At 41.7% G+C, this 19,111-nt stretch overlaps 1 protein-coding gene across 14 annotated transcripts in view; it reads left to right on the forward strand.

Moving 5' to 3' along the window:
• The first annotated feature begins 2,370 nt into the window (after positions 1-2,370).
• The window catches only part of MANBA (mannosidase beta), a 148,767-nt gene continuing 132,026 nt past the window's right edge, over positions 2,371-19,111 (forward strand). For 13 of the 14 annotated variants that reach the window (XR_003001993.1, XR_003001991.1, XR_003001986.1 and 10 more), the window contains exons 1-5: positions 2,371-2,610; positions 10,018-10,112; positions 12,101-12,206; positions 13,007-13,177; positions 15,313-15,436. Coding sequence is in view for 1 of the 14 variants with exons in the window: in XM_024736073.1 (XP_024591841.1) it covers positions 2,434-2,610; positions 10,018-10,112; positions 12,101-12,206; positions 13,007-13,177; positions 15,313-15,436 (673 nt within the window). In the remaining 13 variants the exon portion in view is untranslated. The remainder of the gene's footprint in view (positions 2,611-10,017; positions 10,113-12,100; positions 12,207-13,006; positions 13,178-15,312; positions 15,437-19,111) is intronic. The other variant, XR_003001997.1, reaches the window with a different exon arrangement.

Raw genomic sequence — 19,111 nt, forward strand, 5'->3', positions numbered from 1 at the left:
TTGCAAGCTCCTGACATGACAAAACAGTAACTGGAAGTCTTTTATTTCTTTGACCCATGAATTTACATACATACATGTATATGTGTGTATGTATATATATATATATATATATATATACTTTATTTTTATTTTTTGGAACAATTTTAGATTAACAGCAAAACTGAATAGAAAATACAGATGTCCCATACACTCCCTGCCCCAACACATGCACAGACTCCCCCATTATCAACATCCCCCACTAGAATGGTACATTTGTTATCATCGATGAACCTACCATCATTATCACCCAAAGTCTGTAGCTTACATTACAGTTCACTCATGGTGTTGTACATTCTATGGGTTTGGACCAATGTATGTTTTCAAAGTGAAGTAATTCAAATGATGTCATACTTGTGTCTTGGAATGAAAGGAGGAATGATAAGTCTCTATTCTTGTTTTTTTAAAAAAAATAGATTCCCTAAAATATTTCTTAATAGAACAACAGAGTATATCCAAACATATTCACAGGAATGAGTTTTCCTTTGACTTGGCTCTGGGATTTATGAAAAAACAAACAAACAAACAAACAAAAACTCTTTGCCACTCTTGCGGCCGTAAGTCTTGTTATCAGTTTTGAACAGACTAGGGCTGGCCATTTAATGTCATGAATCAGAGAATATAATTTTTTTTTTTTTTGCGATACGCGGGCCTCTCACTGCTGTGGCCTCTCCCGTTGTGGAGCACAGGCTCCGGACGCGCAGGCTCAGCGGCCATGGCTCACGGGCCCAGCCGCTGCCGCGGCATGTGGGATCTTCCCGGACCGGGGCACGAACCCATGTCCCCTGCATCGGCAGGCGGACTCTCAACCACTGCGCCACCAGGGAAGCCCAGAGAAAATAATTTGAATTGGGAGCTCCGTTCCTATCAAAAGTAAAATGCTCCTGGAGTGAGGAAACCTTTGAACCAGCCAGAGCCTTTCCCCCTTAATATCAATGGGCTCTACTGCAAGGAGTCTATGGGCCAGGAAAGGAGAGTTTGGGTCCTGTCTGCCACTGTCTGACAGGCAAGTCACCTGACTTCTTTGGACCCTGTTCCCTCAGCTTTAAAGCCAGAGGCTTGGGCTGAATAATCCAAATGTCCCTAAAGCCAAGATGCTAGGCTTGTGAAAAATGCTGACTCTGAAAAAATAAAATATTGTCCAGTGTCTACAGATTCAGGCAATTCCAGAGCCATTCTAAGGCAAAACAAAGCTCGGATTTAATGGGGGGAGAACTTCTCTTCAAAGACTTCTGCTTAAATACAGAAATAAGGTAGATAACATCAACACAGTCATACGTTAGTCTATTTTATGCAATGCGAAATTCCCTCTTAACTTCCCAGATCGCAGTTACATCCTATTGCAAAAATGGGACTCAAGTAGACTGCGCCACTATGAGACTTGAAATATACCTGTGGTATTTCTTGGGTACCTAGGCATTGTTAGGAACAGCCAAGTATGTTAACTCATTTTATGCTTATCACAACCCAAAAAAGGAGTACTGTCTCCAATTTTGAGTTCTGGGAACGGGGGTATTAGAGAGTTTGTGGCTTGCCCAAGTCCCACAGCTAGTGAGCGGCAGAGGATTTTAAATTTGCCTGCGCATTAATGCAGGTTTCCGGAATCTCAGGAACCTCCTCCGCAGAGCTTTATAAAACAGAAGGTCGTAGTCCACTAACATCAGGCCAAAGTGCTGTGTTTTCTCTGGGCCGGGCCTTATGTTGCACACTGTACACGGATTTTCTCAGCTCTCACAACAACCGTACGAATTAGGTACTTTAGTACTTATTTATTGTTTGAAGGGCAGACTGTTCTAAGACAAACCTGCAGAGCTGCCGGAGGTGGGCGTTACTCGCGCCGGGCAGACACCTGCAGCACTGATGAGAGTGTGGGGAAACTGGGGGGAACTGAAGTGATGGGGTGTCTTGGTTTTCGGTTCTCTGAAGCAGTGAGGAGCCTCTCTTGCTGTAGTTTCCGCACACTACTGTCTGTCCCTGAGCTCCCCGAGGCTGTGCGCCACTTTGCGTCCAGAGATTGGTGTGTCCCAATTAGCGAGCACGGTTCTCGCCTCCCGTTCCGACGCCGGAGCAGCTGGAATAAGAGCCGAGGAGGACCCAGACCGCAGCGGTCCGAGCCCGGAACCATGCACGAGGTGGCGGCTCCGACACTCGCGACGCCGAGCTTCGGCCAGTTGGCACGACATCCGCGCTCCCAGCTAGCCTGCGGAGCCTGGGGAGCAGCTGAGGTCCTTTCAGCTCAGCTGACCCGGGGGTGTGGCCGAGAGGCGGGGGCGTGGCCGGGAGCTGGGGGCGGGGAGAGCTAGAGCCCGGGCTCCTCCCGAACAGAGGGTAACTTCCGCGGCTCTCCGAAGCGCGAGGCTTCTACCCCCGTGGGTGGGTGAGGTACCGGCCACCGGCATGCTCCTCCGCCTGCTCCTGCTGCTTGCGTTGTGCGGTGCGGGCTCCGCTGCCATGGTGGTCAGCGTCAGCTTGCGGGGAAGCTGGAGGATCCGCAGCGGGAACGGCTCGCTGGAGTTGCCCGCGGAGGTTCCCGGTTGCGTGCACAGCGCCTTGTTCCACCAAAGGCTCATCCAGGTACTGTGTGCGGCCTCCCCGCCGGGAGCCTGCGCCCGCGTCCCCCTCGTGGTGAGAGGGGACCAGGAACGGCCTGGCAGTCCCCGAGCCCGGGGCTGTTCTCCTCGGTTTGGCACTAACTTCCCCTTTGCGTATTGTGGTCTAGGGGTGGTGGTGGTGAGGGGGTGGGGATGGGGACGCCGAGGCAATGTATCTACTCTTGGCGAAGATCACCGCTGGGGTCCGGGCTAGATGGAGGCTGACCCACGCGCACGCTGGGACAGCAGCAACTCAGGAAAGCGGAGGTCCAGACAGTTCTACTGGGGGTGTTATTGCCATAGTTCTCCAGTGAAGCGTAGATTAGAAAGGACGTGTTGTCACTGACAAAGCCTAAAGCGGGGGATTATTGTTTCAACTACCCGAACACTGCAGAGGACAATAGTCTTTCGCCTAGTAAGGGTTAGCTGTATTCATTAATGCCTCAGTTTTTCATTTTCGCTTTTAGGCACCAGGGAGTCAGATTTGGAATTGATGCAGCAGCACATAAGCTGAGGAGAATGAGACCTGCAAGTGTAAGGGTAGGATTGTCAGTGCTAGCGTACAGGCTAAATAATTTTTAATGCTGATTGGGATGTGAAGAAAGATGCTGTTTCCTCTCAGGCGTGTGATGTGTGTGTCCCAATAGATGCTTCAATTTCTAGACTTCTGGTGGGGGACGTTCTCCTGTTTGGCCGCCTGTGGTTAGAGGTTTGCAAACAGACTGCCACCTCCCACTGCTTTTTCCTTCCATCTGCTGCACATCGTTAATGGCTTTGCTAGGGACAAGATGTACTTGATACGTGGTTTGCATGCATTGTCCCAATCCGCATAACAACTCTAAAGAGTAAGTCTTCTTATCTTCATTTTATGGATGATATGAATTATGGAGCCCAGAGAAGTTAGAGAATTTTCCCAAGATCACACAGCAACTAAGAGTGGCAGAAATGGAGTTATAACCTAGCCTGGCCTGACTACATAGCCTTCTGTACTGTGTGACACTTACCCTGTGTGACACATTGACAAATCATGTGTTTTTAAAGCACTGGAGTTGACTGTCAGGAATATAATTCGAAGTTTACTTAAATGACAGGACAGTCAACTAGGGTTATGCAAAATTTCTGATCTGGTACAATTAGCCTTTTTTCAAAAATGTGTATCAGAAAGGAAGCAAATGTAAATGACACTGACCATGGTCCTGTTTATTTTTTAAGTAAAGAATCCTCAGACTTAAGTATTTGAACTATTTTTAGTTAACAAACTACTTATGACATGGACCACAGGTGACCTTGGTTACCCCAAGGCTTCACTTACCCATGCTTTGAAAATGCCTGTGTTTCTTTTGCAGGGTTTCTCCTTGCCTCATTTTCCTGATTAAATTAAGGCAATGGGAAATCATTAGTGGCTGTAGTAAATCAGATTACTGTTTCATGTTATAGGGCTACATATCAAGAAACAATGTTTGGTTACTCGTTAATGTGAATGATGTGCTCACAGAAGGAAATAACTGACTTTTCCTCTTGGGAACAATTTACAATATCTGTTAAATCTGTTAATAAATTCTAAGGAAAAGTTTAAGTTTCAGTAAAGGTAGATGTAGTTCTTAAATGGTAGTGGGATGAGAGATGGGGAGCTTTTGGGGATTGGGGAACTCCAGGCCTATTGACAGTAATCATCAAGTATCATTATGGAGTAATGTGATGCTGTTATACTACCTGCTTTATTATACCATCCCTTTTTGGTGTTGACCTAGGAAATACTTTATACTTTAGAGCAGACACTGGTCCAAATACAGTGTTTACATGAGAACTTGAAACATACCTTGCTGAAGTCATTCACCTAATTATCTCGTAAATATTTATTCAGTACCTCCAGTGTGGCAGGCATTATTCCAGGTGCTCGGAATCAAGTGGTGAAGAAAACAAAGTCTTTGTGCCAATAGACATTCTAGTGGAGGAGACAGACAATAAACAGATTAATAGATAATACGGTGACAGCGGGTACACTGAAGAAAAATAAAGCACGTTAAAGGAAGAGAGAGCGAAGGCTTGTTGGGAAAGATTCTATTTTAGAAAAGGTGGTTAAAGATAGCCATTTTGGTAAAGATCTTTTGATGAGTTCAGTTTTAAGCGGAAGCGAATTCCCAGCAAAAAGGAAGAAAAGATGGCAGTGAGGAGGGGAGAGCCCTTGAGGCAGGAACATGCTTGATGAGTTCCAGGAATAGTAAGCAGGCCAGGTGGCTGTAGCCCTGTGACCTGGGGGGCAGGTGGATGATTTCAAAGTAGCCATCTGGGGCAGATCATGCAGGGCTTGTAGGCCATTGGGAATAACTTTTGGATTTTATTCTGCAATGATGGGAAGATATTTTTAGCTACATTTTAGTTAGTGTACATCCTTATTCTCTTGGACAAATTTTTAAAAGTGGAATTGTTGATTCAAAAGAGTATACATTTTTTTAGTCTTTTGCTATGTACTTCTAAGTTGTTCTCCATAAAAATTGTACCAGTTTTACACTCCCATCATGACTTTATTGGAGTACTTGTTTTAAGTGCTAGATTTGGATATTATTTAAAAAAATAAAAATAGAAACAATTTACTTTCTAGTGAGGTGGTTAAACACCTTTTTTTTTTTGGCGGTATGCGGGCCTCTAGCTGTTGTGGCCTCTCCTGTTGTGGAGCACAGGCTCCGGACGCACAGGCTCAGCGGCCATGGCTCACGGGCCCAGCTGCTCCGCGGCATGTGGGATCTTCCCGGACCGGGGCACGAACCCGTGTCCCCTGCATCGGCAGGCAGACTCTCAACCACTGCGCCACCAGGGAAGCCCTAAACACCTTTTACATGTTTATTTCATGCTTATTGGTGATTTGGGCTTACTTATTCCTGTTTTTTATCTATTTTTCTATTGACTATTCATCTTTTAAAATATAGATTTGTTAGGCCTGTTGTTATATATTTTCAAAAATTTCCCATTTATTAATGATATATTTTGTCATATACATGTTTTAAAGTTTTATATGTTGAAATCTTTTAAGCTTTTTTTCTTTTATGATTGTTTCTGTCTTTGGTATTATGCTCTGGAAGTAATTTCCTCTCTCCCAATTAAATAAATATTTACTTATATTTCCTCCTTTTAGTATTATTATAATTCCTCTTTTGTATCTAAAATTTTGATCCATTTGAGTTTTTTCAAATGGTTAAACAGTTTTCTATATCAAATGATTTGAACAATTTCTCTGTTGTCCACTGATACAAAACATTACTTTTATCATGCACAAAATTCTTATATACTGAATTTTCTTATTCTCTTTTAAAATTCTTTTAAAAAGAGTAATAAATGTTTAATACTGTATTGATGCAGAGAAATATAAAATATAAAGAAGAAGGAAAAAGCTAATAAAAAGCATACTATTAAGCAGAGGTAAAAATTTTCATATATATCTTTCCAGACTTTTCTAAGTATACACAAACAAATATAATAATATAAAGATGAAGTCAGTCCCTGAGATGGTTTTGTAAGCTACTTCTTCATTTAAAATATATGATGAACATCTCTCTGTATCTATAGAACATCTCTCTGTATCTATAAATGTCTATAAATATAGATCTAGAAAAATTTTTGATAACTGCATAGACTCCTTTATAAAGTTTTTCTCACTCAAAATATACACTTAAAAATAGAAGAAAATATATTGTAAATATACACATACACTACTAAAAATGGTAGGTACGAGATGCAGTGATCATCTGGTATAAAAGTGTAGGTAGGGGCTTCCCTGGTGGCGCAGTGGTTGAGACTCCACCTGCCGATGCAGGGGACACGGGTTCGTGCCCCGGTCTGGGAAGATCCCACATGCCGCCGAGTGGCTGGGCCTGTGAGCCACGGCCGCTGAGCCTGCGCGTCCAGAGTCTGTGCTCTGCAACGGGAGTGGCCACAGCAGTGAGAGGCCCGCGTACCACACACACACACAAAAGTAGGTAAATATGGCGTGAGGCACTGAAGCACAGTTGGAAAAATGTAGACTTTGGTGTCGGACTGAGTTTGTTTCATGCCTGGATGTACTTCTGCTCCATCATGGGACCTCAGGAAAGACACTGCACCTTTTGGAGCATTAGTTTCTTCCTCTATAGAACGGTATTTACAGCACATCTTTGTTATGAAGATAAGAGTGAATGAGTGCCTATCTTGGAGGCTGATATAAAGTAAATGGTCAACAAGTGATACTGTTACTGTCTTTAGGGTTCATGGGTTTGCTTATGAACTCAGTCACTTACATGGGTCCTTAGTCGTCAGACGTAATGCTGAACGTAGTCCTATTTGCTTTAAATAGGACTCAGAATTTTAATATGAGCAAAGGGGATCAGACCACTCTGGAACCAAATTAAGTTGGTTGCTTAGCATTTGCAGTAGTTATTATAAATGTAATCTGAGTCTCTGCAACTTTTAATTTAGGGAGGTAGGCATTTGCCCTTAAAGCAATTTTTCTAAATAAATTTTATTTTTTTGGAGCAATTTTAGGTTCATAACAAAATTGAATGGAAAATACAGACAGTTCCTATATGTCTCCACACATGCACAGCTGCCCCGCTATCAACACCCCCTACCAGAGTGGTACATTTGTTACCATCAGTGAACCTTACAGTGACACATCATTATCACCAGAAGTCCATAGTTGATGTTACAGCTCATTCTTAGTGTTGTACATTCTATGGATTTTGACACATGTATAATGATATGTAGCCACCATCATAGTATCATTCAGAGTAGTTTCACTGCCCTAGAGATCCTTTGTTCTCTGCCTATTCATCCTTCTGTCCTCCTTAATCCCTGGTACCCTCTGATCCTTTTGCTGTCTCCATAGTTTTGCCTTTTCCAGAGCATCATATAGTTGGAATCATATGGTCTGTAGCCTTTTCAGATTGGCTTCTTTTAAGTAAGAGAAAATATTTAACTTCTAAATTCTGTTTGTCTAGAAAAAATTTACCTGAGAAGATTACCCTCTGGAGCTTGACGTGCAGCTTCCTTCAAGGAGCCCGGGGATGGGAAGGAGTCTTGTGCCCCACAAGCCCGATCATCACCCAGCCCTGAGGCTCCGCAGGTTAACATCTTGCAACTGCATCAGCCTTCACACCTTTCTTGTCATGATATTTTTAAATATATTGGATTAAGTCCACAGTGTAGAGTTATAAATAGGGCTGGGTAGAGACACATGGGCAGGTTAGTAACTAGGTGCCTCTTCAGACCCGTGTCCTTAAATATTTACTCCATGTTAGTTCAGTGGAGAGGCTGAGTCCTGCGTGTGGGGAAGAGAAGAAAAGGAAGCAAGTGGGCTGGGCCTGGCACACCCCATTTAGCAGAACAAAAGCTCACCATTAACCAGACCTTAAAAGTCAGTTTGGTGATTATTGGTTGTTATTATTATTATTATTTTTCCGGTACGCAGGCGTCTCACTGTTGTGGCCTCTCCCGTTGCGGAGTACAGGCTCCGGACGCGCAGGCTCAGCGGCCATGGCTCACGGGACCAGCCGCTCCGCGGCATGTGGGATCTCCCCGGACCGGGGCACGAACCCATGTCCCCTGCATCGGCAGGCAGACTCTCAACCACTGCGCCACCAGGGAAGCCCTATTGGTTGTTATTAAATCTCGTCAACCACTGACTGCTCCTTTGGTATCTTTTTTTTTTTTGGCTGCGTTGGGCCTTCGTTGCTGCACGCAGGCTTTCTCTAGCTGCGGCAAGCGGGGGCTACTCTTCGTTGCGGTGAGCGGGCTTCTCATCGCAGTGGCTTCTCTTGTTGCGGAGCATGGGCTCTAGGTGCGCGGGCTTCAGTAGTTGTGGCATGCGGGCTCAGTAGTTGTGGTGCACGGGCTTAGTTGCTCCGCAGCATGTGGGATCTTCCCGGACCAGGCCTCGAACCCGTATCCCCTGCATCGGCAGGTGGATTCTTAACCACTGGGCCACCAGGGAAGTCCCCCCACCCTCTTCGTATCTTATCAAAATTATTTCTTCCAGGCAGGAGCCGTTTCTGGCTGATGCCTTTCTCTCCATTTTGACACGCACTCCGTGATGTTATAGCGCCCCTTGCGGATTTGTTCTCTGGGCAAGTGCTCAGCTGGTTGTTGCCAGTGGCCAGCCCTTACCTCTGTGGAACTGAGACAAAGTTGGCTTTTCCCTCTCAACGTGGAGTTGCAGTTCCTGAGGCAATCACCCTTGGACCTGTCCCAGTTGGAAGGGAGAAGCCCTCTGAGCCTGTGCTGTGTCCCTCTATGTAGCCGTGGTGTTGTTCACAGACATTAGAACTGAGAAACTTCTCTTACCATTTTCTGTTCCACCTCCTGCCTGGGAGCCCTCATCTGAGAGGTAAAGGGTAGAAAATGAGTAGGAGAAGAAAGACGTAAGGATTATGGAAGGGAGGACTTGGGGCTGGACCCTGAGATGGAAGAGCATCTGTGAACACCCAGCAGGCCAGTTGTCTAGGGCAGAGGGCCAGATACTATTTTAGGCTGCATGGGTCATTTGGTCTGTGTCGTGTCTATTCAACTCTGCTATTGTAGCATGAAAACTGCCGTATGTAATTTACAAAGGAATGGGCCTGGCTGTGCTCCAGTAAAACCTTCTTTATCGACACATGTCCATTCTTAGCTCACTGGCCATACAAAAACAGGCAGTGAGCTGCATTAGGCCTATGGGTTGTAGTTTGCTGACCTAGTCTAGGCTAATACAGGAAACCTGAAGTCTGTAAGTTTGACGGTATCTATTGCTGCCTGTATATTCTCTGCAGAGATCCCTTCTGTGTTCACTTAGTAAAGCTGAGTGAAAAATAACTTTGTAAATGCTGAGTAAATCCAAGGAGTGGGAGTTTTGCTGATCTTTGGGCAATAGAGGAGAAGAAGTGTTCCTCTTGAGGCCAGCTGGGATAGTGGCAGCAAAACGCAAAGTGAGAACCAGAGGGCGGTGAGTGTCTGATGGCTGCGCACCATAAGAAGTGCTGCCGTTCATTCTCTGCTGATACCTTGCAGGTTCTGTGCTTGGTTTTAACAGAGGAAGCCACTCTTCATCTCCACACATGTTCTTTCATAATGAAGCTATGTAATACTTGTATCTCAGAGCTCTTTCATTTCAGGTATTTTGATTGTGTTGGGCTTTTTTTTTTCCGTTTAAAATTACTTTTAGTATTTTTAGTATGCTCATGCCATGGCAACTTTGTCTGAAAGGTAATGGTCTCTTAAACAGATGGAGCTTTAGCTTTGAGGATGGGATGTGTCGGCATATGAAATGCTTTCACTCTTAGGCCAAGAGTTCATTAATTTTTAGGTAATAAATAGCTATCATTGATAGTTTATTTCATTAATTATTTTTGCATATTTAATCACCTACCATAATTTTTATCAACAGGATCCTTACTACAGATTTAATAACCTTAACTACCGATGGATCGCCTTGGATAACTGGACCTATATCAAGAAATTTAAAATCCCTTTTGACATAAGGTACTTATGTGTGTATATCTATATTTATGTCTATATCTATCTATTCATTTATTATTATTGTTTGAACTTTTGTTCTTTTTCTGTCTGCAATAATCTTTTGTTTAGGTTGCATATCAGAACATTGTCAGACTAAAGCCTGTACTATAAAAGTGAATATATATGATTTATGTTTTGATTTGTGTATGAGGGTGGTGCCACTGATCATTAATCACAAAATTATGTGTTATTCAATCATTTTTCCAGTGGTTATAATGGAGTCACCTCGACCTAGTCAGTTCTCTTATCTGCCTTTCCTTTTCCCTGCCCTCCCAGTAATCCATAGAGTGTATACATTTACAATATTGTCAAGTAGGATCAGAGATACATCCTTTGTTTGGTGTAGCGTTAACCAGCCACTGAAACTAAGGCATTGGCCTTAGATTATGTCGTGAGGCCACGAGGAAAACCATGGTATAGTTTTCAGTAATGTTCTATGTAGCAGAATGTAACCCAATTGTATCTACCACCATTATTGCTAAATTAAAAAAAAACCCTTTTGTCCCTTTAATATGACCTTTTTTTGGGTAATTATTTACTAGCTTCTTAAAAAAGAAATAAAGCCAGAAAATAGTGCTCAATATCATGGAGTTACTGTGTTCCAGGCTCTTATTTCTAGATAATACTTAAAATATCTCTGATAGGGGGTCCTCTTTCACCTTGAACTCAACATATCCGAAATTTAACCAATTCACTTTCCCACTGAAAGCTTGCTTTATAGTCTAGCAACCTCGTTATTTCTCTTACCGTAATACCTTCTTCCCAATCTTCCGTGCCCAAGGAGTTTTTGGCTCATCATATCTTTCCTTCATCTCCCTGTATTCGGTCTGTTTCTGAGTCCTGTTAATTTTTGCCTATCATTTCTCTTGGTTCAGCCCCTGCCTCCTCATTTCCAAGTTTCCGCCTTTGCCTAGGCCTTTATTATTCTCCAGTCTTTCGTATGCAGAAACTTAAGATTCATCTTTCCCGAGTTTTGATTTTACCATGACATTCTTGCTTAAGAATGACGGTGTCTTCCTTTCCATTGGCAGATCAAGTTTAATTTTCTCTGCTTGTCTGTGAAAATGCTGCTTACTGTTGCCAATCGTGCACCACTTCCTGCACCTCCATCCCCCATCCCTCTCTCAGCCCTAGGCAACCACTAATTTATTTTTTATTTCTGTGGATTTGTTTCTTGTGGAAATCTCAAAGAAATGGAATTATACAATATGTGGTCCTTTGTGACTGGCTTCTTTCACTTAGCATGATGTTTTCAAGCTCATCCGTGTTGTCATATTCACCAGTACTTCATTTCTTTTTGTTGCTGAGTGCTGTTTTATTGTATGGGTATACATTTTATTTATTTTGTTCTTCTTTAAACTCTTCTCCTTCTTGAAGTCTTTCCTTATGACATAAACTCTGATAGCACTTGTCTATCCAACAAGACTGTACCACAAAGTAGAAGAGATTGAAAGCTTTCTCTTTGTTTCCTGTGTTTTAGGCTTCAATGCTAATCAGACTGCAGATTCCTTAAATTCAGAGACTGTTTTAGTTCCCTGTAAGGCTTAGCAGAGTGCTGGGCACATAATGTTTACTCACAGATACTTGTTCCTTGGTTAATGCGTTCTCTTAGTGTTAGTAAATATAATAGTTTGTGACAATGTTTTATGTCTGTTATTTAACTTGGTTCTTATAAGAATTTGTGAAGTTCTAGGAAACAAGTCAATGCATGGAAGTTAGAAGTCATGCTCATGATTTTATGGTGATTGAGATATTTTGAAGAAAGTTAAACTGGATCACTCAACATAAAAATGTATTAAAGCAATATTTCTGAAAATTTCATTGCAAAATCCCTTCTAAGAATGTATATTTTCTGTGAAATATTTATTCCTTTCATTCTTAACTAATAAAAAAAGGCTAATTATCTAAGTTAATGTTCTATACATCTTGTTTTAAAAATCTTCTTTTTTTAGCAAATGGCATAAAGTAAAGTTGGTTTTTGAAGGCATCGATACAGTTGCAGTAGTCCTGCTCAATAATATTCCTGTTGGTGAAACAGACAACATGTTCAGAAGCTATGTAAGTACATAATGACATCAGGTTAAAAAGAACCACTTGTATGTATTTGGGTTCATTGTTATCATGAGTGGCAAGTACAGGTCCTTGGATGCACTGGGTAAGTTACTTTATCTCTCAGTTGCCATATTTGTAGAATGATGAAGACACTCAAACCCTATGGAACTATTGTGAGGATATAATGAGCTAATTATATAAAGTGATCAGTATTAGTTTTTGGCACATAGGCAGTGTTTGACAAATGCTGTTCCCTTCTCTGTTAATTTGGTAATCCAGAGTTTCATGGGAAATGACAGTTGACAAACCATTTTAAAAGAAAATGTTCCTTCCTTTCTGGAACAGTTACCTTAAGAGATTGTATCCTGATCTCCCTTCCCTTTCAAGCGTAGACTTATCAAAACGAAAATAACTTATGACTTAGAAATACATACTGTGCATAGCGGAGAGTCAGGTTATCACGAAGTGTCTAGGAAATCCTTGGCGATTCAAAGCCATGTGTGAATAGCCAGAGCAGACATTCCAGGGCTAAAGATAGTCTCTGCTTGCTCTGTTTGCCTAGAACCATCATCTGTCAGTAAAAATAGCAGGAGAAAACCTAGAAATCTATGTTTGCGTAGGAGAATGTGATCAGTTATAACTAAAAGTAGGCAACTAAGTTATACTATTTTGGAGAAGTGCTTTCTCCTGCCAAAAGGCTAAACCTAAAGATTTCAATTATTTTATGCATCTTTCATGCATTCTGCCTATATCTAAAATTTTACACAGGAGGCTACTTTCACATTTGTTCTTTCCCTTTAATTTAGAGCTTTGATATTACACATGTGGTCCAAGCAGTAAACATCCTTGAGGTGCATTTCCAGTCACCAGTGATATATGCGGACCAGAGGAGTAAAGCTCACACTCACTACAGCGTGCCCCCCAACTGCCCTCCGCGTGTGCAGGATGGCGAATGCCATGTCAACTTTATTCGCAAGGTAACAGTCTCGCAGTGGAGGGGCTCTAGCCTTGAGGATGGGATGAGGGCATATGAAATGCTTGTTTGAAGACTCCAGTTGTATTTCAGAAGTTGGGCATCTCTTTCCTGCCCCCTTAGTGGGATTTAAAAATTAGAAATAAGAACCAGGGCTTCCCTTGTGGTGCAGTGGTTGGGGGTCCGTCTGCCGATGCAGGGGACGCGGGTTCGTATTACAAGAATTTTTGTAGAGAGCTTGTCTTTCTAGGTTTCCTTCTTGAGGAGTGCTTCAGAACTTAGATAACGTTGGAAAAAGAAGAAAGATAGGTGACTGATAACGTACCTTTACAATTTTTTTTTTTTTTTTTGACTGTGCCACGGTGCTTGCAGGGATCTTAATTCCCTGACCAGGGATTGAACCCATGCCCCCTGCAGTGGAAGCGCAGGGTCCTAACCAGTGAACCGCCAGGGAATTCCCCCTTTACAATTTTTTTAAAAAACCACCTGGGTTTATCAAACTTTTCACCAGACTGTAGGGTTCATGTTTATGAGTGATTCTTATTACTAGCCTTCTGCAACTGTGCCCCGGTTGAACTGATTGGTTTTGGGCTGTAAGTTCAGAAACCAGGATTTCTGAATTCATACTGGAGGAAATAGGAGTTGGCAAGAAACTCTAGTTAGAGTTTCTTAAACTGTTGTATCTTTATCTTTCAATATGTTTCTTCATCCTTTATAGTTATTACATTTAAATATGATAGTGGGTGCAGAGATATTTGGGAGAAATTTAAAGAGCGACTATTGTGTTGCTTCAGTGTAATATGCTTTTGAAGAATAAATGTACATAATTAGATTTTATGGTCTTAGAACATTTCTGCCAAATTTAACTATGTTTCCTAGGTTGATAGATTAGTTATTTTTTTAGTTATCTATTGCTGTGTAACAATTATACCAAAACTTATCAGCTTAAAACAACATTTTTTTTTTTTTTTTTGCGGTACGTGGGCTTCTCACCGCTGTGGTCTCCCCCGTTGCGGAGCACAGGCTCCGGACGCGCAGGCCCAGCGGCCACGGCCCACGGGCGCAGCCGCTCCGCGGCATGTGGGATCCTCCCAGACCGGGGCACGAACCCGGGTCGCCTCCATCGGCAGGCGGACTCTCAACCACTGCGCCACCAGGGAAGCCCTAAAACAACATTTATTATCACAGTTTCTGTCAGTCAGGAATGCAGGTGTGGCTTAGCTGGGTACCTCTGGCTCAAGGTCACTCATGAGGTTACTGGCAAGCTGTGGACCAGGGCTGCAGTCACCTTAAGCCTGGATGAGGCCTACCTCAGCTCACCCATGTGGTTATTGGCAGGCCTCAGATGGGCTTCCAGGCTCACTCATGTGGGCCTCTCTACAGAGCTGCCTTACAGCATGGCAGCTGACTTCCCCCTTGGCCAAGAGAGAGCTGACAGAGCACCCAAAACAGAAGGTGCACTCTTTAATAACCTAATTTTGGACATGCTCTCACTGCCGTTGTATTCTGTTGGTTAGAAGTGATTCATTAGGTCTAATCTGTACTCAAGGGGAGCGGATTACTCAAGGACCTGAATACCAGGAGAGGATCATTTTGGGTCATTTTAGATGCTGTATATGGGACACACACGCTATTATGGACTTAATTCTGTGCCCCCCAAATTTGTATATTAAAGTCCTAACCCTCAGTAAGGTCAAAATATCACTCTATTTGGAGATGAGGTCTTTAAAGAGGTGATTCAGTTAAATGAGACCGTTAGGATTACTGCGATCCAGTATGGTTGATGTCCTTATAAGAAGAGGAAATTTGGACAACAGAGGGAGACACTAGGGGCGCGTGTGTGTGTGTGTGTGTGTGTGTGTGTATACAACAGGCTATGTGAGGGCACAGTGAGAAGGTGGCCATCTGTAAGCCCAGGAAACCAAACCTGCCAACACCTTGATCTTGGACTTCCCAGCCTCCAGAGCTATGCGAAAGTTAATTTCTATTGTTTAAGTCACCCGGTTTGTGGTATTTTGTTACGGCAGCCCTAGCAAACTAGTACACATGTACATAATATTTTAAAAGAAAAAGGTTTTCATAATGTTTAAGTTTCATGGTAATTAGAATCGATCTTCTTTTTTTCCCTTAAAATTGCAGGCACAGTGTTCCTTTAGTTGGGACTGGGGGCCTTCCTTTCCTACCCAGGGCATCTGGAAAGATGTTAGAATTGAAGCCTATAATATTTGTCATCTGAACTACTTCACATTTACCCCCATATATGGTAAGCTAAGGGCTGTGATTTCTTGTTTTTCTTTTTTGAGCCTCCTCTATGTTATAAAAATTGGGTTTATAATTTGAATATATATATAGTTGGCCCTTGAACAACATGGGTTTGAACTGTGTGGGTCCACTTATGTGTGGATTGTTTTCAACAAATACTACAGTACTACATGATCCGAGGTCTGTCGAATCCATCGATTCAGAACTGTGGATGTGGAGGGCTGACTTGGAGCATCAGTGGATTTTGGTATCTCCAGCAGGTCCTGGAAGCAATCTGCTGTGGATACCGAGGGACAACTGTACTTTTCAGAGACTTATTTAAAAAAAAAATTGATGGCACATTAAATTTAGAAAAGTGAAAAATATGTACAAACTGATTTGTCATGAAAATTTTTTAAAAATTAATTTATTTATTTTTGGCTGTGTTGGGTCTTTGTTGCTGCGCGCGGGCTTTCTCTAGTTGTGGCGAGCGGGGGCTGCCCTATGTTGTGGTGCGCCGGCTTCTCATTGCGGTGGCTTCTCTTGTTGCGGAGCACGGGCTCTAGGCGCGCAGGCTTCAGTAGTTGTGGCGCACGGGCTTAGTTGCTCCGCGGCATGTGGGATCTCCCTGGACCAGGGCATGAACCTGTGTCCCCTGCATTGGCAGGCGGATTCTTAACCACTGCGCCACCAAGGAAGTCCCTGTCATGAAAATTTACTGTATAAAGCAGTTAAGTAGGTGGGTACCTACATTTTAACATATTCTGAAAAATAAAAAATGAGAGGAGGAAAGAAAGAAAGAGAAGAAAGGAAAGAGGGAGGGAGGGAAGGAAGGAAGCTCTGTTCTCCCAAGCTGTTTCTTAAAAGAATTTGGGCTGCTGGCTTGCACTCCTTTTTGCTGCCCCTGTAGTCACTTTCAAAACTCCATGGTGCTGAGCTCTTGGTTTGCTTAAATCATTGGGCTGACTTTCTGTCACTGCACATTTTCTCCTCTGAAGGCCATGACATACCAGCCTTGTTAAGAGTTGAACATAAACTGGAAGACAGACAAGGCATTAAAGAAGCTCTTATAAGGTAAAGAATACTACTTTTTCAGTTGAAAGGAGCATTAAAGAAAACCTCAGAAATCTCACAGATGTCAATGAATTGGTTAAAAACTGGTCAAATATTTGTTGAGTTCTTTGCCCAGTACTGTGTGTATTTGGCATAGAAAAGAAGTATAATGTGTTTACTTATCCCTGCAAGTTGGTTGAGGTGGGGAGAGGAGGTATAAACAATTATCAAGCCAAACTAAATTGTGTCATAGTCTTTGGGATGGCAGCCCCAGTAGTTCAGAAAACCAGAGATCAAAGGATTTGAGAAGTTAGGGAAATCAGGGTGAAGGTGGAGGCAAATGGGATTTTAAATGATAACTCATAATGCTCAGTCCAGTTCCATGCAGGCCTAAGTAGATGAAGTCTGTAAGCAAGTATGTGGTGTGTCCATACAAGAGTTCTGTTGTCTTTAGGGCCCTGGTGACCCTAGATTGCTCTTCGATGGAGCCAGATCTGTGTTTTCTAAAGGCAGAAGACAAAAGCATATCAGAGACGGTTGATAATTGAGGAAGTTATTAGGTGCTGCTGGCATTTTTTTAAAAATAAATTTATTTATTTAATTTTGGCTGTGTTGGGTCTTCGTTTCTGTGTGAGGGCTTTCTCTAGCTGCGGCAAGCAGGGGCCACTCTTCATTGCGGTGCGCGGGCCTCTCACTATTGTGGCCTCTCTTGTTGCGGAGCACAGGCTCCAGACGCGCAGGCTCAGTAGTTGTGGCTCATGGGCCTAGTTGCTCCGCGGCATGTGGGATCTTCCCAGACCAGGGCTCGAACCCGTGTCCCCTGCATTGGCAGGCAGATTCTCAACCACTGCGCCACCAGGGAAGCCCGCTGCTGGCATTTTTAAATGCCTAAAAGGCATTGGAAGATCTAATGTAAATTGCACATATAAATGTGGCTGTTTAGAGCTTTCTAGTTTAGTGTTTCTCAAACTTTTCTTCAGAGGCTCCACCCGAATTGAGCCTTGCTATGAAATCAAATACATAATGGTTCACTCCCCCCCATCCCCACCCATAATTTTTCTCAGGTGTATATAATGAAACCTACTGTAAGAAGGGGTCTGATTTTGCCAAAAGTTATTTATTTAATAGTTTTGAAGTTTAATCAGTGTTTTAGGTGGTTAGCAAAAAGTGCTATGAGTTCCAGGTATCCTGATATCTGAAAAAATTTGAATAACACTGCTCTAGTTTAATTTAAAATTTTGAATATGAAGCTAAACATTTCTTCCTGAGTATGAGTCATTAGGGTTCAGTTTATTCACCATTAGTGACTGAGTGAATTTTATTTGAATTCAATCAATTTAAGTGATGCTTAAAATTTAATTTAGACTTGGTGTAATCAGTTATCCATATCAACTACATTTTTGATGTTTTATGACTACAATATATTTTGTACTTAACATAGGGAAAAATATCTTTCCTGTTCAGAAGATGTGTCCTGTGCATATTAAGCAGTAATTCTTATATTTTTGATTAATTTTATAGATTTCAGTTTGGTTACTTGATGTAATAGAGAAAATTGAAGCATAAACTTATGAAAGCAGTAGGAGAGGAACTTCCTTTAGGATTTTTTCAGAATTTTTTTTTTTCAGTTTGTATTTGGAAGATAGCAATCATTACTGAAATCAATAGAAACTTAGAAGTTGAAAATAATAGAGAATAAACTAATATATTCTGGATACTTTTTGCATTTATTTGGTACACAGTTTGAGGCAGGCATTGAGAGTTACTAAACATTTTTTAAAAGGATTAGTTCATAATCAAAAGTAGATACATGTAATTTTTATTTTAAATCAAATACTGTATTCATTTTTAAGATTTAAGTGTGAAATGAGGTTAGTCAAAACTAATGCAAGCAGTGGCTAATCTCTGTATAATAGTACTACAGATAGTTTGTATTTTATTCTTCTAGATTTTTATATTGAGCCTATATTGTCTCTATAATAAGGGAAGAAAGCAGTTAAACTAATCTAGTACCTAGTAATTTCAGCCAGCTTATTATGAAAGGCTAAACTACTTTGACTTTGTGGCACTTTCTGCTTTCTGCCTATTGGGGCTAGAAGAAAGTAACCTTTTTGCTTTTCCAAATGTTTAATTTATTCCTTAATTTAAAATTAGTGAGTTTAACCCTAAAGACCAAATGACCAACCATAGTTCCCCAGTTTAATTGTATAAAATATAACAGAAAAAAGGCTGTTAGGCTTTTAAAAACTAGCTTGAAATTTTTGTGAATTAATTTGCTTTATGTATATATATATATTTTTTCTTTTCTGCCTTCTTAATCCTTAGCATAGTGGTTTCTAAACTTTTGTACTTTTGAATATCCTTTGGTCATTTGTTTGATTTTGCCCTAACCTCAGCTTCCTAAATGATTTTCACATATTCTTAATATTTAAGGTAATAAAAGCAAATTTATATTTGGAAAAAATACTGAGGTCAAAAGGAAACGAGTTACTCTCATTATCTCTTAGGCTCTTGCCATTTATCTGGGTTTTGAGAGATACCAACTTATTGATGTGACTTTCTCTAAAACGTCATTAGAAAATATTTATTTGAATGTCTGTGTGTGTGAGAGAGAGATAGACATATATTCATTTATTGATCATCT

This window comes from Neophocaena asiaeorientalis, unplaced genomic scaffold (genome assembly GCF_003031525.2).
Source record: "Neophocaena asiaeorientalis asiaeorientalis breed wild unplaced genomic scaffold, Neophocaena_asiaeorientalis_V1.1 scaffold7, whole genome shotgun sequence".
NCBI lineage: Eukaryota > Metazoa > Chordata > Mammalia > Artiodactyla > Phocoenidae > Neophocaena > Neophocaena asiaeorientalis.